This window comes from Sapajus apella, unplaced genomic scaffold (assembly GCF_009761245.1).
Source record: "Sapajus apella isolate SASKATOON/1434 unplaced genomic scaffold, GSC_monkey_1.0 scaffold5, whole genome shotgun sequence".
Lineage (NCBI taxonomy): Eukaryota > Metazoa > Chordata > Mammalia > Primates > Cebidae > Sapajus > Sapajus apella.
Genome location: NW_022436945.1, coordinates 13,707,823 through 13,729,113, shown reverse-complemented (window position 1 = coordinate 13,729,113; position 21,291 = coordinate 13,707,823). Strand labels below are relative to the sequence as shown.

The 21,291-nt window shown below is 40.2% G+C and overlaps 1 protein-coding gene across 3 annotated transcripts in view; it reads left to right on the top strand.

Annotated features, from left to right (window-relative positions):
- The window catches only part of PPARGC1A (PPARG coactivator 1 alpha), a 684,512-nt gene that overhangs the window by 374,011 nt on the left and 289,210 nt on the right, over positions 1-21,291 (top strand). The window contains exon 2 of one of the 3 annotated variants that reach the window (XM_032271915.1): positions 12,834-13,001. The exons of the other annotated variants lie outside the window; for them this stretch is intronic. Within the exon in view, the coding sequence (XP_032127806.1) occupies positions 12,933-13,001 (69 nt within the window). The 5' untranslated portion in view covers positions 12,834-12,932. The remainder of the gene's footprint in view (positions 1-12,833; positions 13,002-21,291) is intronic. 3 annotated transcript variants of the gene reach the window in all.

The following is a 21,291-nucleotide window of genomic DNA, read 5'->3' as shown; positions in this document are numbered from 1 at the left end:
TCCCCACCCCCACCTTTTTTTTTTGAGATGGGGTCTCTCTCTGTATCCCAGGCCGAAGTGCAGTGGTGCAATCTCAGCTCACTGCAACCTCCACCTCCCTGGTTCAAGCAATTACCCTCCCTCAGCCTCTCGAGTAGCTGGGATTACAGTTACACGCCACCAGGCCCCCCTAATTTTTTTTGTACTTTTGGTAGGGATGGGGCTTCACCATGCTGGCCAGACTGGTCTCAAACTCCTGACTTCAGGCAATCTGCCCATCTCAGCCTCCCAAAGTGCTGGGATTACAGGTGTGAGCCACTGCGCCCAGCCACAATTGTTTTAAACATTGAAGTGCATGGCATGTAGCAGCTGCTCAACATTTTTGAGCCTCTGAGCTTACCGTTGTAACAAAGAGTGAGGCCAGGGCAGTTTCTGGCAAGGTGGCATGATTTCAAGCCCCTGGTTTGATATGTTTACTATGGTTTAACAACCATCTCCAGGGCAGACTTGGCTTAATTTGGTTTCTAAATCTGTTCACATTCCTGTTTCGCAGTGTTGTTTTCAGTAGGATGGCAGCCTCGGCTTTCACTGGGAAGTTGTATCTACAAGTGTCATATCTGTGCTCCATGTGGGCTGCCTTTTGGAGAAGAGGTCTCCCACTCTCTGCCTCCCTGCCTTTCCTCTACAAATAAGAGCAGCCCACAATCCCTGCCAGGAGGAGGGAACCTCAGCTGGAAGTATTTGAGGATGTCTTCCAATGAGGTGGAAATCAAAATTTCCCTGATAGCACTCTTTCTGCCCAAGTCCAAGAAATACAATCCCCACCCACCCCATAAGCATTCTAAAAGAAGACGTACTTTTGCATCTCTTTGCTGTTAAATGCAATTTGGGAAGACTTAACATGTCAGCAGCTCTGGGATTGTCCTACCTCCAAAGGGGACCCTGGGAGAAACAGGGCCTCAGGAGCTATTAGATCAGAAAGACCCTTGTCCCCAGATTTCTCTGTTCATACAAATCAGTGGCTGAACTCTAGTCGAGGAGAGTTTATTAGTCTATGTGGACATCAGTGTTGTGTATCAGTCTGTGTGAACATCAGTGTTGTGTAGGCATCCATGGATATTTGGACTTGAAAATGAGCCTGGAAAAAAAAGAGAGGAATCCGTAGGTTAGAGTACCATGAAGTGTTCCCTATCCTGTGGTCTGTGTTGATGTGAAACATTTTAGAAACTATTGTATTTTAAATACTACCATGATAATCTAGTTTTAGTAGCACCCACTAAAGGTGGGACAGGGTCTCCATGAGGCTCTTCTCTAAGGACACTGTGACAAGAATAGTGGTGATTCCTGGAGCTGAGCTATGTTGGGGCGGGGGATTGGGATGGGATGGATCCCTGGCGTTGCACCAGGAGAATATTCTCCTGCCCAGAGCTCACCTCTCACTTGCAGTTGCAATGGTTGCTTATCTTTCTTTCCCTGTCACAAGGCCATGAGGGCGTGGGTTGTGTTTTCCTCATCTTTCAATCATTAGTACCTAGCACCATACCTAGCACACAGCAGGTATTTAATTGGTGCTTTTTGAATCCATGAACATATTGTGGGGCAAATATATATATATATATATACATATATATATATATATATATAACATTACTGCATCTGTTTACTCATGAAGAAAGACATTTATCTTGATTTCTATTACAGCACTGGGTGTATCTATGATGTCAGTTTCAGAGTTGAAAACATTTGAATTTGAATTCTGAAACCCAGTTTGGTCTGTTTATAAATTTATCTTTTTCTAAAAAAAAAGGATACCTAATAATTTTATATGCTTATTTGGGTACATGTGATATTTTGTTACATGCATACAATGTGTAATGATAAAACCAGGGTAATTAAGATATCCATTACCTCAAAGATTTATTATTTCTTCATGTGGAGAACATTTCTGATAGGCACACTTAAAATCTGAAATAAAGTTATATGAGTCCATTCTTGCATTGCTAGAAAAAAATTCCAGAGACTTGGTAATTTACACAGAAAGGAGGTTTAATTGGCTCACAGTTCTGCAGACTGTACAGGAAGCATGGCTGGCGAGACCGCAGGAAACTTAACATTCATGGCGGAAGGCGCAGGAGAAGCAGGTACCCTCTTCACATGGCTGGAGCAGGAAGAAAGGGGTTGAAGGTGCTACACACTTTTAAACAACCAGATCTTGAGAGAACTGTATTATGAGACAGCACTAGGGGGATGGTGCTGAAAACCATTAGAAACTGCTTCCGTGATCCAATCACCTCTGACAAGGCCCCACTCCAACAGTGGAGATTATAATTCGACCTGAGATTTGGGTGCAGATGCAGATCCAAACCATGACAAAAGTAAATTAAATGAATCATACAATTTGTCTTTCTACTCTTACCATCTACTCCCTGAAAGTGTTAAGTGAATGTATGCTCAGTTTTATAGATGCTAGGTCTGCACCTGTAAATTGTAGTTTATTTGTTGTAGAACCTTAAAAAATTATGGCTGTTTAGACAGAAGCTAGGAAGTATGAATTCAGCTCTTATTTTGTAGCTCCTGTCATAATGCTTTCCTGGAAAAAAAAAAAAAAAAGAACAGCCATGTTACTCGCAAGTGGCCTTACCTGTAAATTATATTTTTTTGTGTGGTTTTTTGCCAGACCCTTGATGTTGCATTAACCTGGTTTTCATAGTTTAATTTATTTTAGTTGGTAAAGATTATTCATCACTCATTTAATTCCAAGGTTATCTATTGATTCTTTTCTCCTCATTTGGTATTTTCTGACATTTTGTGGCACTCAATATTGATTTATACAAAATCAGTCATCTGAACGTCTAGAGGTGGCGTCATGCACTTGTCATCAGCTGTTTTTCTGAACTAATAAGTGGAATAGCCATGTATGTCGAAGGTGTTGGGTGATTTAAGGGCTGGAGTCCTGCCATTTGCACCTACTGGGTTATGCTTCTAAAGATCCTTGTAGAACGTTGACAAATGAGATCCCTGAGAAAGTTCTCCAGAGGTAGTAACAAGGAATTTCTTGGTGGGGGACTAAATTCTTTCCCTATAATGTTGATCAGTCATTCTGTTCTGAATTCATCCTAAGCCTGTGCTCTAGGTTAAAAATAAAAAAATAAAGCTTGATATGCAAATAGACCTGCAAGGTAAGTCTCCCTAGCCCATTGCTTCTTAAACTTAATGAATTAGCCTTGTTAAAATGCAAATGAAATATCCTAGGTCTGCAGTGGGGCCTAAGATTCTGCATTTCTAACAGGCTCCTAAGTGATGCTGATCTGTACCTCTTTGCGTAATGCAACGTTAGCTCACCTTCCACATTGCTGTCTTAATTCTTTCCCATTTTGAAATTCTTGAACCCTATCTGAGGTTCCCCTCACATTAGGATGTTGGTATTAGGAGTAAATGGAGAGGGAAGAAACGTCCCATATCCCTACCCTTATTTACATTTTATAACAGCCACGATAACTTAATATTGTTACGAGTACGTAAACCAATTGGATAGTTTCTAATTATCTTCAATCAAAATAATTTGGTCAATTCTAAAGTCCCAATTTTCAAGAACCTTTAAATTCATATTTTGTAAATTGATTTGTGCCTGGGGGTGCTTAGCAATCCCTTACCTCCTCTCATCAAGCCTCTTTTTTTTTATTGCATTTTAGGTTTTGGGGTACATGTGAAGAACATGCAAGATTGTTGCATAGGTACACACATGGCAGTGTGATTTGCTGCCTTCCTCCCCTTCACCTATATCTGGCATTTCTCCCCATGCTATCTCTCCCCAACTCCCCACCCCCACTCTCCCTCCCCCCTTTTCCCCCCAACAGACCCCAGTATGTGATGCTCCCCTCCCTGTGTCCATGTGTTCTCATTGTTCAACACCCGCCTATGAGTGAGAACATGCGGTGTTTGATTTTTTGCTCTTCTGTCAGTTTGCTGAGAATGATGGTTTCCAGGTTCATCGATGTCCCTACAAAGGAAATGAACTTATTGTTTTTTATGGCTGCATAATGTTCATGGTGTATATGTGCCACATTTTCCCTGTCCAGTCTATCATCAATGGGCATTTGGGTTGGTTCCAGGTCTTTGCTATTGTAAACAGTGCTGCAATGAACATTCATGTGCATGTGTCCTTATAGTAGAAGGATTTATGATCCTTTGGTTTTATACCCAGTAATGGGATTGCTGGGTCAAATGGAATTTCTATTTCTAGGTCCTTAAGGAATCGCCACACTGTGTTCCACAATGGTTGAACTAATTTATACTCCCACCAACAGTGTAATAGTGTTCCTATTTCTCCACATCCTCTCCAGCATCTGTTGTCTCTAGATTTTTTAATGATCACCATTTTAACTGGTGTGAGATGGTATCTCAATGTAGTTTTGATTTCCATTTCTCTAATGACCAGTGATGATGAGCATTTTTTCATATGTTTGTTGGCCTCATGTATGTCTTCTTTTGCAAAGGGCCTGTTCATATCCTTTGCCCACTTTTGAATGGGCTTGTTTTTTTCCTGTAAATCTGTTTTAGTTCTTTGTAGAGTCTGGATATCAGCCTTTTGTCAGATGGGTAGATGGCAAAAATTTTTTCCCATTCTGTTGGTTGCCAATTCACTCTAATGACTGTTTCTTTTGCCATGCAGAAGCTGTGGAGTTTGATTAGGTCCCATTTGTCTATTTTGGCTTTTGTTGCCAATGCTTTTGGTGTTTTGGTCATGAAGTCCTTGCCTATGCCTATGTCCTGAATGGTTTTGCCTAGATTTTCTTCTAGGATTCTTATGGTGTTAGGTCTTATGTTTAAGTCTTTAATCAATCTGGAGTTAATTTTAGTGTAAGGTGTCAGGAAGGAATCCAGTTTCTGCTTTCTGCATATGGCTAGTCAGTTTTCCCAACACCATTTATTAAACAGGGAATCATCGAGCCTCTTTTAAGCCTGCTTTCATCCCGTCTGTGTTCCTTGCCTGGGTGCAGAGAACCTTACTCTTCAAGCTGAACTGGAAAATAACTTGTAATACAATGTCAGAAGATAAAACTTCAGGCTACCTACGCTTAGGAGTGTGTGAATTTCATAGACAATGACAGAAAAGGTTTTAAAATCAAAATGTATGGCTGGTGGGATTTTTATACTGCTGGGGACACATTTTTTTTTTTTTTTTTTGGTGGGAGAATGAGGGGAAGAAGTTTCCAGATTGTCTCAAATATATCGTATAGCAGTTTTGTTTTTCACTCAGCCTACTCATAAGATCCGTGTTTCCACTCTACTCATTAGTTTATTGATTATTTCTGGGGGCTTATGACTTTAGATAGTCTTTAAAGGAAACCTTAAAGAAAGTATTCTGTAATTTATCTCTGCTGGGATTAATATTGCTAAGGTAATATTCTGTGTCTCTGGGCTCTCTTGATGCCCAGCATATCACAAAGTCAAGAACAGGACATAGACATACTGGAAAGGCCAATATTATTTTTATACTGAATTGGGAAGGATGATGTATTGAATGTCTTCACCTGGTTGGACTTATATTTGATTCTTTGCAAATCAGTGACAGATTCATATGTAGAGAAAAATTGAGGTTCTCATCTATATGTTGCTTTTTATTACATTGTTTTGCTTCAGGCTCAAACATATCAAAGTAATTTAGACACTGTGGATGAAATCATCTGATTTCCATTAATAAATGTCTACAAAACCCTTCTGATCATAGTCAGTTGGTGTTATTACACAGTTATAGAAAGACATAGTAATGCCATGTAGTAATTAATTGGCATCTAAATGGCTCAGATTTATACAACATTTAATGTTTGTAGTGACAGCCAGGTTATTTCTCACTTAAGTGATATAAGTACATTTAAGCATTGAAATGGATTCTGTTTCTTGGTTTGAATAATTGAGTCTTTTGCTTTCTATCTCTGTTCATTATGTGTAGGCTAAGAAAAAGCTCTTCCTGGTTAATTATGTGCTTTTTTGTAATAGAAGCTTTCTTAATCCATACAATTGAAAATGGTAGTTCACTGGTTAATCACATAAACTGATTAAATTGGGAAATCATAAATTATATACAGACACAAAACATTTGTCTTTTGCTTAAAACCTATAAATACACATTTATTTACCACTATGTTTGCTGTGGAGCCAAGGCCTTTTATCTAAATGTTGGTCCACAAAGTGAAATTCTGAACTTTTTCCTGGGTAAGCAATAGCCTTAAAGTAACCTCTACAAATTTCAGTTTTAATTTCTTTAAAGTGAATCAAGAATTTAAAGACAACGTCCAACAACCTGAGTACAGAGTCCGTATAAGTTTTTAGGATTCCTGGCCCTTCAATAACAACTTTTTGAAGAGTAACTTTTCTTTCCAAATCATTTGACTTGTTTCATGAAAGCAACAACTTATTTTTTCTATTCAAACTCAGATTTTATAGATATAATTGTTTAATTGAATCATGTAATTATATTAACAGGCGCAATTGGCAATAACAGGATTGGGGCAAATGCAAATGGATCTTGGCGAGTCTACAAGTTAGCACATGGGAGCCAAAGGACACGAGCAGACCAGAATGTCTTCACTCCATCAGCCACAGGAGTTCCACTGGCCATGAAGTCATGGTGTCACTGTAGTTAAGGCTAGCTATTTTACAGAGAGAAGAATGGTGAGCATCACTGTTCCAGAGCAACAGTGACCAGGAAGCCAATTCTGTTATTTCCCCACCTTCCAAAATACAATGACTGCAGTTCAGGCATTCACAGTTTTCAGATTTATCACTCTTAGGACAGATTTTTTGTTTGTTTGCTTTAGTTTGTTTTATTATGTAGTTATCGTACAGCCACCTCCAGTAGTGTGGGTTTAATACATGACTAGAATTTGTTGGTGAAGCAAATTTCTGAAGGTAAATACCTTTTAGCATCTAATGGGGAAAAAGGCCACTTAAAAACAAAACAGAAGTAAAAGTTTATGGGAAAAAATGCCCTACTCATGTCTAGGAAAATTTAGTTGAGGTGAAGTTAAAGTGGAAATGTATAATGTGGGCAGTAGGGACTCATAAAAATTCTATCATAGCTATTAAGTGAAAGTGTGTACAAAATCCCACGGGTAGGTGAAAGGTCATCTCATTTCTTCCATGCCTGGGGACTCCTTAGCTCTGCACTTATTTTTCTCAAAGTCCTCCTGCTCTCTCCACTCCAAACTTCTTTTTGTTTTCTCTTCTAGATTGAATATCTGCATCTAACAGAGCAGGGTAAAGTGCCATCTTTTACCAGCATTTAGCACTGTGACGTGCATGTTTTAATTCACCTGGAAAAATATTTTTTTAGTCACTTGATTCTTGCAATGAAGTGTTAACCGCCTTTCCACATCCTCGTTCTTGAGACAGGGTCTCATTCTGTTGCCCAGGCTGGAGTGCAGTGGCACCGTCATAGGTTACTGTGGCCTCAAATTCTTGGGCTCAGGCAGTCCTCCCATCTCAGCCTCCCAAAGCACTGGGATTACAGGAGTGATCACTGTGCCTGGCTCAACCCATTTTTATTCTATAAGCTAAAGGATTTTTTTTTTAAATCAAGGGAGGACTGACTGATGTATTTTATATAGATTTTTCATTATATATATATATATATATATATAAAACTTTCATAAGGAAAATGTTACAAATTCTAAAACCCTATTTCTTATTAGTCAGCATATTCTTAATATGCTGCTTATCTTGAGGGAAAAGGTAATGAAAAGGTTTTCCATTACTTTTTGGCATCAATTTGATATTAATTTTCACATGGTACCAGCAGCTTAGATGCATGACTGCAGGCCCACACTCCTGACGTACTGAAAGTGTGTTGTTTATTCTGAGGCAAGTAATGGTAGATTAGAAGTTTTTCTAAGGTACCTAGTTTACTCTACTTAAATATTACATTCTTGCCATGAATTTTACTTTATTTCAAAATTTATTTTATTTTTTAATTCAGAACGTATTAGTTTGCTAGAGCTGCAGTAACAAAGCACTACAAAGTGAATGGTGTTGACAGCAGAAATGTGTTGTCTCACAGTTCTTGAGGCTAGAAGTCTGAGATCACACTGTTTGTTGACAGAGTTGATTCCTTCCAAGGCTTATGAGAGAGAATCTGTTTCATGCCTTGTGTTAGTCCATTCTCACACTGCTATAAAGAACTACTGGAGACTGGGTAATTTATAAAGACAAGAGATTTAATTGACTCTTAGTGCTGCAGGTTTAACGGGAAGGAAGCATTGCTAGGAGGCCTCAAGAAATTTATGATCATAGTGGAAGGTGAAGGGGAAGCAAGCGCCTCCTTTGCATGGTGGTAGGAGAGAGAGATCGAAGAGGGAAGTGCCACATACCTTTCAACCATAGGATCTCGTGAGAACTCACTATCATGAGAACTACAAGGGGAAATTCCACCCCCTTGATCCAATCACCTCCTACCAGGCCCCTCCTCCAATTCAATGTGAGATTTGGGTGGGGACACAAATCCAAACCATATCATGCCTGCTATGGTATGAATAGATCATTTCCAAAAATCAGGTGTTGTTAACTTAACAGTACTGGGGTGTGGCCTTTAAGTGGTGATGAGGCTGTGAGGGCACCTTTCTTATGAATGTGATGAAGTCCCTCATAGAAGTGGCTTCACACAGTTCAGTCACCTGCCCTTTTGCCAAGCGAACACACAGCATTCCTGCCCTCCAGAAAAGCAGCCCTCACCAGACAATTGAACCTGCCAGTGCCTTGGTTTTGGATTTCCCAGCATCCACAATGGCGAGAAGTAAGTTTCTGTTCTTCATAAATTACCGAGACGGAGGTATTCTGTTACATCCTAGATTCTGGTGGTTGCTGGAAATTCATGGCCTCCCTTGGCTTGTACATGCATCACCCTGCATCTGCCCTCACCTTCACAAGGCCTTCTCTTTGTCTACATCTGTCTCTGTGACCAGAATTTCCCCTTCTTATAAGGACATTAGTCATATTGGATTAAAGCCCACCCTAATGACCTCATTTCAGTTTGATTCCTTTTGTAAAGACCCTATCTCTGGCTGGGCACAGTGGCTCATGCCTGCAATCCCAGCACTTTGGGAGGCTGAGGAGGGCAGATCACTTGATGTCAAGAGTTCAAGACCTATCTGGGCAACATGGTGAAACCCTGCCTCTACTAAAAATACAAAAATTAGCTGGCATGGTGGTGTGTGCCTTTAGTCCCAGGTACTCGGGAGGCTAAGGCAGGAGAATTGCTTGTACCTGGGAGTCAGAGGTTGCAGTGAGCCAGATCACGCCACTGCACTCCAGTCTGGTGGCAGAGCAAGACTCTGTCTCAGAAAAAATAATAAAGAAAAAAAGACCCTATTTCTAAATAAGAGTCACATTCTAAAGTACTGGGGTTAGGACTCTCACATACATTTTGGGGGAAAACACATAGAACAGGGCATAGTTATTAGCACTTGCATTTGAAAGCACAAAAAATAAAAAAAGAATCTCCTAGTGGTGTCCTAGAGCAAGTTCAAGTTTGTGTGATGTTAAAAAGCACAAGAGCTTGAAATAAAAGACAGAGTTCTTGAAATGTCAGCGTCATGATTTGGTCAGAGTCATTATTCATACTTTCCTTGATCTTTATAGTTTATCCTTCATTTAATTAAAACATTCAACAAAGAGGAAAAACCTATTCTTTTTTTAGTGCTTGATTAAAGAACAGTGAATAGAAGCTATGCCATTTAATAAGCTCCTGTATTCATGGATGTTCTCATTATGTTTACAATTTGGAGACACATACTTTGTTTTATCAGCATTGAATTCATACCGAGCTACATTTATTATTTGATGCTTCACTTTGCTTTCATTAATTTCCTTGCTAAGTGATCAGTAGCATGGAAGTCATGCTATTCTGAGTTTGGATTCTGAGACGAAGGCACGCTACATTATTGTGTACTTTCCACTTTCTTTTTAAAATTCCTATTTCTGCATCATCTTTAGAAATTGCCATACTTAATGTTAGTATCTTATGAACAGGAGAAGTCAAGACTGGAAAAGGAAGAGAAAATAGTGGAGTGTGAGAGGCATGGGTAGAATAGACTGGGCCTATAATGGAAGCTATTTAAAATAATATTGAAGGACTACCCAGTGCCTGGGATCTATGTTTTAACTACATTATTTCATTTGATTTTTAGAACAACTCTGTATTGCAAAGCGTATTGCTCTGGATAGATTAGCTTATATTGTAACAAATAACACTGGATGCTTATTTCTTGTTCATATAATGCCTGTTGTTGGTCCAGGTGACTCTCCAAGGCACCTGTTCTCCATGAGAACAGGCTCAGCATTCCTGTCTGCCTCTGTGTGGAGGCACGGCTTATCAACACATGTGTCTGCAATCACTACAGCAGAGAAAGAACAGGCTGAGAATCAAGTGCCTGTGATCGACTCCCCCCCACCCCCGGGGAATTAATACCCACTTTGTTACATTTTCTTGGACAAAACAAGTCATGTGGTTATTCTGGATTTTAAGGGGATTAGGGAAATGCTATCTTGCTGTGGGCCTGGAAATATAGGGAAACCAGATACTGGTGGACAATAATGTGCCTAAGATGATAACACATGCTTCCTCTTTCCAGACATGGAAACTAGGTCTCAGGGAAGCTCAGTTAACCTTCCCAGGGAAGCAGAGTTAGAAAATAATGGAGCTGATAATCAAATCTAAGTCTGACTTCAAAGACTATGCTTCTAACTACTCGTGTGTTGCTTTCCATAAGAACAGATATAAATATATTGCAGATGGTGTGATTAAATGGTAAAACTAATTGCTCCCAGTTGTCCTTATGGGAGGCTGTTGATAAGGATTTTGGGGAAATGGAGAAAGAACCATGTGACTGGTGAGGCTTCCATTGAGACTAGTCTCTGGGGAAATTTTCTTGAAACTTGCTCCTCTGGCCTTTCTCTCTTACACCTCAGAAGAACCTCTGAGAATCATCTGCATATTCTCAGAAAAGGGAGGAATGAGCAAGTAAAGTGCTTTGCATATGTCTGCTTTACTAGAGATGAGGTGGAAGGCACAGTTTTGTGATTACTAAAAGGATAATAACAGCAAGTTAGGTTTGCATGACGATTTACAGTTTATGAAGCGTGTTCCCTTTATAATCTGCAGATAAGAACAAACCTAAGTGTGCTAATTGACCGAGGTGCTGTTATTAATGAGGTATGATTGTCAAAAGAGCCAATGGGATCTCATAAGTGAAAGAGTATCAACTAGCATAAAGTAGGCTTTGGAGTTATATCTAACTCTTGGCCTCATCACCTAGGCAAGTGTCTTTATCTCTTTTGGATTCTTTATCTGTAAATCGGGAGCATAACAATGACTTCATAGAATGTAAAGTGTAAGCTATACAAGGTTAATAAAGCACTCAACACAGCATTGGGCATGTAGGTCCATGCTCAGTAAATGTTAGTTCCTCTTATTATGATGATTATGGTTGATATTGTGGCAATTTTTCAAACAAGGCATGTGATTATTTGGCTGTGTGTGCAATCATAGATCATAGCAAGAATATTATGATCACTTCTGTGAGCACTGAAAATTGTAGAATACATTTTGAGGCTGGAAACTAGAATCTAGAAGTGACCTGAAACCATCTTATATCATTTTCTGAAGCACCTAACACTATTTTATCTGGAAATTAGACACTTTAGTAGAAGTTTGGGAGCATGGGGCATCACTATCTTTGCGTCTCTGAAGGGTTGTTCTATGGGATAGGGTTTAGTCTCATTCCTTCTGGAATTAAGAAGCAGCACATCCATGGGTAGAAGTTGTAGGGAGAAAGATATCAATTCATTTTTGGACAAAAATTATCAGCCATGAAACAGGACTGTCTTGGGCAGTAGTGAATTTACTGTATTCGATGGTGTAGGCATTGTTTGGATGAGTACATAGGCAGGGTCATGAGGATTTGGGCATCAGATGAGTGAGTACATCAGAGAAATCTTAAATCATACTCTGCACCGAGTTTTGTGATTCTAATCCTGGGTGCGTCTGGAGAACATTTAAAAAATTCCCAATGTCTTGGCCACTATTTTAGGCCAATTAAATAAGAATCTCTAGGGGTGAAGGCCAATTCATAATATCAGGAGACAGTATCATTCTGCATGTGAAGTGCCATCAAAGCAGTGACTGGGTTTCAGTTCTAGGTTTTGAGAAGTTCATTTAAACTGAAGCCTATGGTCATTTTGTATACTGATTTGGAAAAGGGGTTGAGGCCCCTGGTCAGACTGAAACGCCTGCCTGCAGAACATCTTACGGGGGAAGGGCGGGACGGTAGATGCTCAGAATTCAACTATGGGAATCAGTCTATCTTCACCCAAAGGAACTTGCTATTATTCATGTACACTGGCTGCTGAGTGATTCATACGCTGCTTTTTGGGGGAGATGTATTCAAATGAAATGTGTTGCTACTATGTAAAATAGTTTATTTCTTCTAGGATACACCAGCCCACTGATGCAACCCGGCAGAACAATGCAAATTCTGGTGTGTGTGTATGTGAGCGTGTGTGTGTTTTGGATCAAGGAGAAGACAGGAGCACACATTGAAATGCATATTTCTAAAGCGTAGAGCCAGCCTGCACACTTCCCTCTTCTGACCTTTACACCAGAAGCATAAGAATGACCCATTGTCCACCAGCCTTGGAGCTTGGTTGTTCCTAATCTCTAGACGCCTGATGGCTGAGCTGGCCTTCAGCTTGGCCAGTTGGCAGCTGTCTGGGTAGCCCCATGTGTCCCAAATTTGTTCCTGGGTGGGTTCTTTCTGCCCGATCCCTCATCCTCTGGCATGGCATTTTCTTCACGACAGTCGGCCCCTGAACTGCCCTGGCTGCTGCTTTGGTAAAGGCTTGCAAGGAGAGAGAGTAACAGCCACTGGCGAATCCAGTTTGGGCAAGCAGCATCAGTAATGGATGAGACCTCCCCAAGGCTGGAAGAAGACTGGAAAAAAGCACTTCAGCGAGAAGCGGGCTGGCAGGTAAGTGACGTCCTCAGCTCCACGCAGGACCCAAATCTCTCTCAATTGTTTTAGCTCCAAGTCTAGGTAATGTGCGCACATCAATTTGTGGAATTGTGTTATCTTCAAACATACGCTTTTGAAAAAAAGTCATCATTAGTTTCCGTGTCTTTGCAAACCATGCAAATAAGACCCCAAATACATTTACTCTACATTCTCAAGCAAGCTAATAGGGCTTTATAAATCTATAGATGTTGCTAAATTTATACTTTCTTAATAAAGTTTCTTGAATTAACAAGTTGCAGGTGTATATCAAGGGAAACATGCAGATTTGGTTTGTGTGAGTACAAGTTCATTGCAGTATAAAAATTTAATACAACACCTGTCATCAGGCTTACTTTATGGTGTTACAGTAGCTTGGAATAGGGGCTTGGTTTTAACCTATTTTAATGAGGTGACCATTCTTTTAATGCAGCTTGCGTGTCTTCCTTATTTATGCTGAACTCATAATAGGTAGAGGCTCTGTGGTATGCAGAGAGTTCAAGCTAAAGGATTCATTTTGGTGTAGAAGCAGTTTTCATTAAAATATGCAAAGCAGTAATGTTTATACGTTACAATGCCTATTTCAAATTAGCAAAATTATATGCTCCTGTCTCGTAAGCTGCCAGCTGAAATCCTTTCCTAAATCCTGTTGAATGGCTTTGATTACTCTTCTTCACATTACACATTACACACCTCTAATGCATATTTTTACGCATCCACTCCATTGCCATTTAATTAGACAACAATATTGAAGAGTGATGCCAGAGGTTTTTTTTTTTTTTTCTGTTTCTTTTTTTTAATAATGCTGCTGGCTTATGGAAAAAAGAACACTTCTGTGTATGAAGCTTTTCTTATGGATGATGTTGGATAAAGTGAAACTCTGATTTTCCATTTTGTCTATAGCAGAAAGTTTCATATAAAAATAGCAATTCAGAATGAGTTGATTTTTAATGTCAATTTTTAAAAAATTCTTCCTTTTATACAAAGAGGGAGCCTTTTCTGAAGATTTCTTCTTCAACAGAAATTTTGGTGAAATATAATACTGGTATTGACTGGTATGTTTTGTTGTACGCAATGTGATATTAAGTAAGGAGCTTCAGAAAAAAACATCCTCTAGCCTGCCATGAAATTGGAATCCTTTCACTTTGAGTGGGAACATTATTCAGGAAGTAGAAAAGGATACAAAATAAATCTCTGCATGCTACTTTGAGGATGACATGTGGTGGGTCTCCAGGGGTCCAAGCAAATATTCAAATATTTTATGGTATGTTAATATGACTTTTGGATTTTTGTCTTTTGTTTGCATGTTTTCCTTCAGAAAGTTGTCATCTTCTATATAGTCTTTATTTCAAAGGAGAGTGAAGGGAGGAAGAATGGGAGGAGATGACTCATACATCTCTGTGGATAAAATATTTAAACTAGAAACATGAAGTCCAAATGTTTATGTAAAAATGCATGTGTCATCTCACTGTCAGCATCCTGTGACCCTCTAGCTTATTAATTTGCTGAAAGGCTCCTTATGAAAATGTTCCCTGTGCTGTTTGCCTCCAAAGATGTGATCCTGTACAGCTGGTCGACCGATGTCATTGCCATTGTGACAGCTGGAGCTCCCCCTTCTAGCTAGTGGAGGTAGTGGTTAGAAAAAAGGGCACCCTAGTCTCTGTTTGGGTTTCCCTGACTCTTGGAACTGCAAGGCACTGTGTGCAAAGTATGTCATAGAGTGTCAGGTATAGCTTCATTTGCTTCTGCACCTCTTGAACATCCCCAAGAGGTCTGCCTGCTGCCCCCACTCATTTGAATTGCTAGCCTGGGTCCCCATATGCCTGGCGACACCTACTTCAGTTGACACTGAAGCTGTCCCTAAGGGAGGAAACTAGATCTGATGGCCCCAGATGCAAGGACTTTGTGGCGAGGCTGACTTCTTTTGGCTATCCATGCTAGTAATGTAGCCGGGGGAAGTAAAGATTATTTAAGAATGAATTGTGATGAATGCTGAAGCTTTAGTTTAGCCAAGTGGTATATTTCTTACTGGAACTGATTCAGTCCTTTTCCCCTTACCTACTCTTCTCCCACCATAGTGCTAGGAGTTGAACGTGTGTGAGAGAGTGAACAAGCACACATACACACATATTTCAATCCTCGTAAGAAGCCTGGAAGGTAGATATGATTATCCACATTTTACACATGTAAAATGTGAAGCTCAGGGAAGTTACATAACCTGCCCAAAGTCATTCAGAGTCTCAGTTCAGGCCTGTTTGACTCCAGTGCCTATCCTGTTTCCACTTTTCTTGATACGCCATCTGAATTACATTTTATCTCATTATTTATCTCATGGAATAATAACTTACAAGCAGCTGTGATGTGGGCAGACAGGAAGACAGGGAAAAAGCATGATGATCTTCTAATGAAATAATCAATCTCTGAATCATTAAGAATTTAATAAAATGTTTTTTAATAGTTTATTTTTTTAACCTTTACTGTACTCCGAAAGACAGATATTATTTATTTTTTGTACAAATAGGGAAACTGAGGCAAAGTGGTGTTAAGGAACATGCCCACAGTCACACAGCTTAGTGAGATGTTGAAAAGGGATATAGACCCATTTAGCCTGACCTTGAAGCCTGTTCCCCCCCTTATACAAGGCTGCTTCTCAGAATATACTTTCTTTGTTCCCCCTCTTCCTTTTCTTCTCCTTCTCCTCTTCCTTCCTTCTTCTCTTCTCCCCTCCCCTCCCCTCCTCTTCCCTTCCCTTCCCTTCTCTTCTCTTCGACAGCATCCTCCTCTGTCCTTTGTCTCCCAGGCTGGAGTGCAGTGACACAATTGTGGCTCACTGCAGCCTCTACCTCCTGGGCTCAAGTGATCCTCCCACTTCAGTCTCCTGAGTAGTTGGGACTACAGGTGTTCACTTGCATATCTGGCTAATTTTTAAAATATTTCATTTGTTGTAGAGTTGGGATCTCTCTATGTTGCCTGGACTGATCTCGAACTCCTGGGCTCAAGTGATCCTTTTGCCTAGGCCTCCCAAAGTGCTGCGATCACAGATGTGAACCACTACACCTGGCCTCAGAGTATATTTTCACATTATATTTTATCATTCATACTTTAACTCTTTCATCACACAATGAGGTGATGGGATTGCTCTTTGAAAAGTTGCCCTGATAAGATTTTCTTTTTTTAATAAGTCAAGAGTTGGGCAAAATGCCTTGCTCACTCACTTCTACAGAATGCATTTTAATTGGATGCTGTTTGCCTTAAGTGAACCAGCTTACTTATGGAGTTGGAAATGAACTAGATGCAATTTCTAGAATCAACTGTAAATCTGCAAATCCATTTAAGCATATAACCCATACTGGAAAACCAACAGCAGCTGCATCAGAGTTAATGCCCCTGTCTCCCATAGTTCACTTCAGCTCTAGGAGAGGGCTCAGGACCAGAGATGGCAGTGGCTTATACCACCAGGGAGCTGCATGACCACAGGCAAACCTAGCCTAATGACTGGCTTCTTCACTTGTAAACTGAGGTGATTATGCTTGGGTGAGGACTTGTAGGGAAGATGGGATAGATCCTTGATGATATGACATTATTTTGGCCAACTGTTAGATGGAAGATGTTATGGAGGGGCCAAGGACTTATTTCTGAATAACGTTTTATGTTGGTATGGTTTCCTTTAAAACAACCCATGTCACTGCACTGTGGCCATTTTGAACTAGTCTAGAAATATTGTCTATTTGTGCCTGTCTACCCACAAGAAGATGAATTCCTCAAGGATAAAGGTATATCATGGAGCCTGGCATGCAATAAGCCCTGGATGAATGTTTGCCAAATCTAACTGAAATTGCATATTTGATCTGGAAGGAAGCAGAGACAGGTTCCCAAGGCCCTGATTTTACATGAAGAGGGAGAATAAGAGATTCGCCCAAGTTCCAGTGCCCCAGTTCATCTTCCAGTTCAGCTTTCTACCTTTTTTTCTCCCGACTGCTTCTCCATAAACTTCCTTCCTCAACTTTCTCATCTGTAAACCTGGAACTAGAACACATGTCCTGTGTCTGTTTAGATATGGTTACTATTATGATACCCTTCTTTGAACAGGTACTATAGCATATGGGTCAAGAACATGTTGATCTTGAGACAGACTTCTGAGTTCTAAACTTGGTGTCTTTAATTACTAACTGTGTAACACTGGTAAAGTTTTTAAACCTCACTTTGCTTCAGTTTTCTCACCTATAAAATGGGGATAATTATAGTAGAGACTTTATAAGATTGTCATAGAGTTTAAATGAATTAATTTCGTGAAAGCGTTTAAAAGAACACATCAGTAAGCACTGCATGGTGACCCATCATACGCACAATGTGTCATTATCTATCCATTATCTATTTAATGACATCAGCCATTCAGTGTTTTTTGAATACCCCCCCCATGTGCAAAGCACATCCACACTTTAGATGAGAAGTGACTGAAGACATTGTCCTAGAACTCAAGGTCATGCGGGGAGAGCGCAGCAGGTCATTATCATGATAGGACAACCACAAACTACTCCAGGTATCATGGGAGCACTGGATCTAGGCCTCTGAACTGTCTTGGGAGTTGCATGGAGGAGGCAATACTGGAGCTAAGTCTTAAAGAAAAGGAGTTAAGCCAGACAAAGAACTGGGAAGATAATTCAAGGCAAAAGAGAGCCTATGCCGGAGATAGGAAAGAGAGCAGTGTTGAAGCGTGTGTTGAGGAGCATGCAGTTGGGTGTGACGCCAGCTGTTCAGGGTGAGGCAGGAATGGTGGCAGATAAGTCTATAGAGTCAGGAGGAGAAAAACGTTGCAGAACCAGGCCAGCTTCAGCTGGCAGTAGATATAAGTGGGTATCAGTGCCACCATCTGAAAAAAGATTATTGGAGGAGAAAGTGAGGTCTCTGGGCTGATGATGGGGTGGATAATAACCAACCAAATTGTGGAGAAGAGTTATAAAAATATGAGTAATACATCAAGAGGATAGACAAAGCCCTGTGAAGACTCAGAGAAGGTAAGAATTTTGGGAATAGTTACCGATGACAGTAATTTCAGGAATAGTTAACCATGATAGTTAACAAACACAGAGCTGTTAGATACATTTTTCTTTTTCTTTCTTTCTTTTTTTTTTTCTTTGAGACCAAGTCTCACTCTGTTCCCCAGGCTGGAGTGCAGTGGCATGATCTCAGCTTACTGCAACCTCCGCCTCCTGGGTTCAAGCGATTTTCATGGCTCAGCCTTCTAAGAAGCTGGGATTACAGGCACACACCACTATGCTCGGCTAATTTTTTTGTAATTTTGGTAGAGACAGGTTTCACCACATTGGCCAGGCTGGTCTTGAACTCCTGACCTCAGGTGATCTGCCTACCTCAGCCTCCCAAAGTGCTGGAATTACAGGTGTAAGCCACCATGCCCGACACATTTTTCTTATATAAAATCATTGACTCCTTACCATCTCTGTGTTAGCGGGATTCTAGTTGTATTCCTATTTGGTAGATGAGGCAGGTTAAGAGGGGGTAAGGTCATTTAATTAGTACATGGGACTGAGACCCAAGCAGCCTGGATCCAGGGCTTATAGGATTATGTCCCTGTACCTGGAGTGAGGGGGATAGGGATGATTTCACAGAGTTCATGGCATTTGAGCCAGGTTTTTCAGGAGGAGATGATTTTGCAAGCAGGAAGGCTGAGTTAGAATGCAGGCTTTCACTGATGTTGGGTATTCTATACTTAGGGCAGATAGAACAGTCTATGCCAGGTCTCCCAAGATTATTAGACCATTTGAATTTCTCAAGGTGGTACAGGGCCACTCCACAGCTCTCAATAGAGGCAGTACATGGTAAGGTATACTGGATGTTCACCAGACACCCAGGGCAGGTGTACCTGAAATGGTCAATCAGGAAATGAGGAGGCCTGGCTGAAGGCCTATCAGTGTGACCTCAGTCAAGTGTCTTATTTCTCTGAGCTGTTTCTACCTCTATAAGATGAAAAGGAAGATACTTACATTTCAGGTACAAATTCAGTAAAAAATGTTTGTTTAAGTAACTTTTATTACTGTAAACCATTCTACAAGTATAAGGTTTTATAACAGAAAATAAAGCAGAATCATGGTTTTGAAATAATAACAAATATAAAAATAGATTTTTGTATTCTCTACCTTCTCTTTCAATTCCATTACTATTTCGTGTTTCAGTTTTCATGTAGGAAAAAAGATAAGTGTGATGTTGTTTCCTGTTCTCAGGGAAGAATTTGCTTCTTCATCTTTAAAGTGCTTTAGATTGGACATTGATGAAATAGTGGTTCATACTTAGAGTTTACTTCCTGTTTAGAGAAATATGCGTCAACATGCTGTCATCTATGAAGTGAGTAAATGGTGATGATGGCTCAAAATCAGCACCTGAGGATGTAGACTGACCTTTACTAACTTTATGTCAAAGGATGATGGACCTAGCAAGGGAGAGTTGGATCACAGATGCCGTAGGAGAACTTAAATATATCAGCAAACAAGTTCTGTTTTTTTTTCTTTTGTTACATCTCTAGCACAACAGTATCTCCTAAGAAGACCCCTTTTCTTATTGCTAGTTGTAATTTTTTGTTATTGCCTTTTAAATGTGGGACATGTTTATTCATCAATTCATTTTTTCATTTGCTGAATCAAGAAAGACGAAGTACTTGATGTATTTCTTAGATTCAAATATCACAGATTCATAAAGCTGGGAGAGACCTTGTATTGTTTGTTTTCGTTCTACATGTTCCTCACTCTGAGCAGAAGCAAGTCCAAAAGGCTGAAGACAGATAACCTAACGTAGCCTCTCTCTATAACTCATTCCTAGGTCTAACAAATGATACTTAGGCCAAGGAAATTCTTCCTTGTAGTGGAAGAATTCTGCCCATTGCGGCTTAGGCACAGTTCTGCTCCTTTCTCCTCCCCGGAGGTGGAGAAAAACAGCTCAGTCACTGTCTTCACGAATCAGCCTTCCCTTCTTGATGATCATTATAAAATCAGCCTTCGGCTTTCGCTCTCAAGGCTAAGCAACCTAAATCCTTAGGTATAATTCTTCATTTCTATCTTCTTGAGTTTTTCTGAACCTTCTCCAAATCTGCTTATTATTCTTAACTTCTATAGCCTAGAACTTTGCAGGAGGATCAAGCCAGGACTCACCAGTACTACTTGATCATCTGCTCAGTCATTTAATCAGCTAATATGCATTTATTGAGCTCCAGATACTGGATCTCTGAGCCAAGCCTTGAGGGTACAAAGCTGGGTAAAAGGCAGCATAACAGAACAGATAAGAGCCTGGTTAACAACTAGGCTGGTTACCTGTCACCAGCTGTGTGACCGTGAGTATGTTACATAAGCTTGCTCTATCTCAGTTTCCTCATGGGCAAACTTGGATATTGATAGTAATCTATCTCACAGGGTTGTGGTGAGGATAAATGAATAAATACATGCAATGCACTTGGCAAAGTAATTGACACTTAACTATGGCCACATGACTGTTTGTTAGGAAAAAAGCAAAATAAGATGCAGACACTGCCCTTGAGTCGTATTCATTCTACCTGGAAGGATAAACTAGTAAATGGCTAACAAACAACTATTTACAATTCAGTGCACTTAGCACTGTAGTAGCAGAAGAAGTGTGTGGGTTGGAAGTTCAGAGGCCCAATTATGCCTCAGGGCATCAGAAATGGCTTCATGGTTCAAGAGAGGTGAGCTGTTCTATGTATTTCTTAGGTTCACATATCATTGATTTAGAGGGTGGGAGATGCCTTGGGATAACGTCTCACTGAGCATTTTCACCCTGAAGATCACTGAATTGGGCCCCAGGGGAAATAATCAGAGGTTTCTACGTTGGAGGTGGTATAAAAGTGTTCTAAGTAGAAGGAGCCTTGTGAACAAGACCTGGAAGAGTTAAAGTGTGGTTATGTTTGAAGAATGATGAGTGGTTAGTTGTGTGGTGTGGTGTGACAGACACTGGGAGAGGTCCTTCCATCTGGGTGGCGTTAGATTGTGTGGGGACTTGGGAGACTTGCAGAGGTGTTTGCCTTATCCTTAGCCTAATCTATGCTCATGGGGCTTTATGTCTGCTGTAAAATGCTATAGCTCAGTTAGGGAGACAGCCAAAGCATTTGATGGTTCTCTTCTAATAGTTTTCTTACTGTCTGCAATCAGAGCTATGTATCAATTCCTGGAGGCCAGTATCTAAATGTTATTTGTTTGGCTATTTCTCTCAGGGCCTAGCACAGTTCCAGGCATAAAGCAGGCTCAAG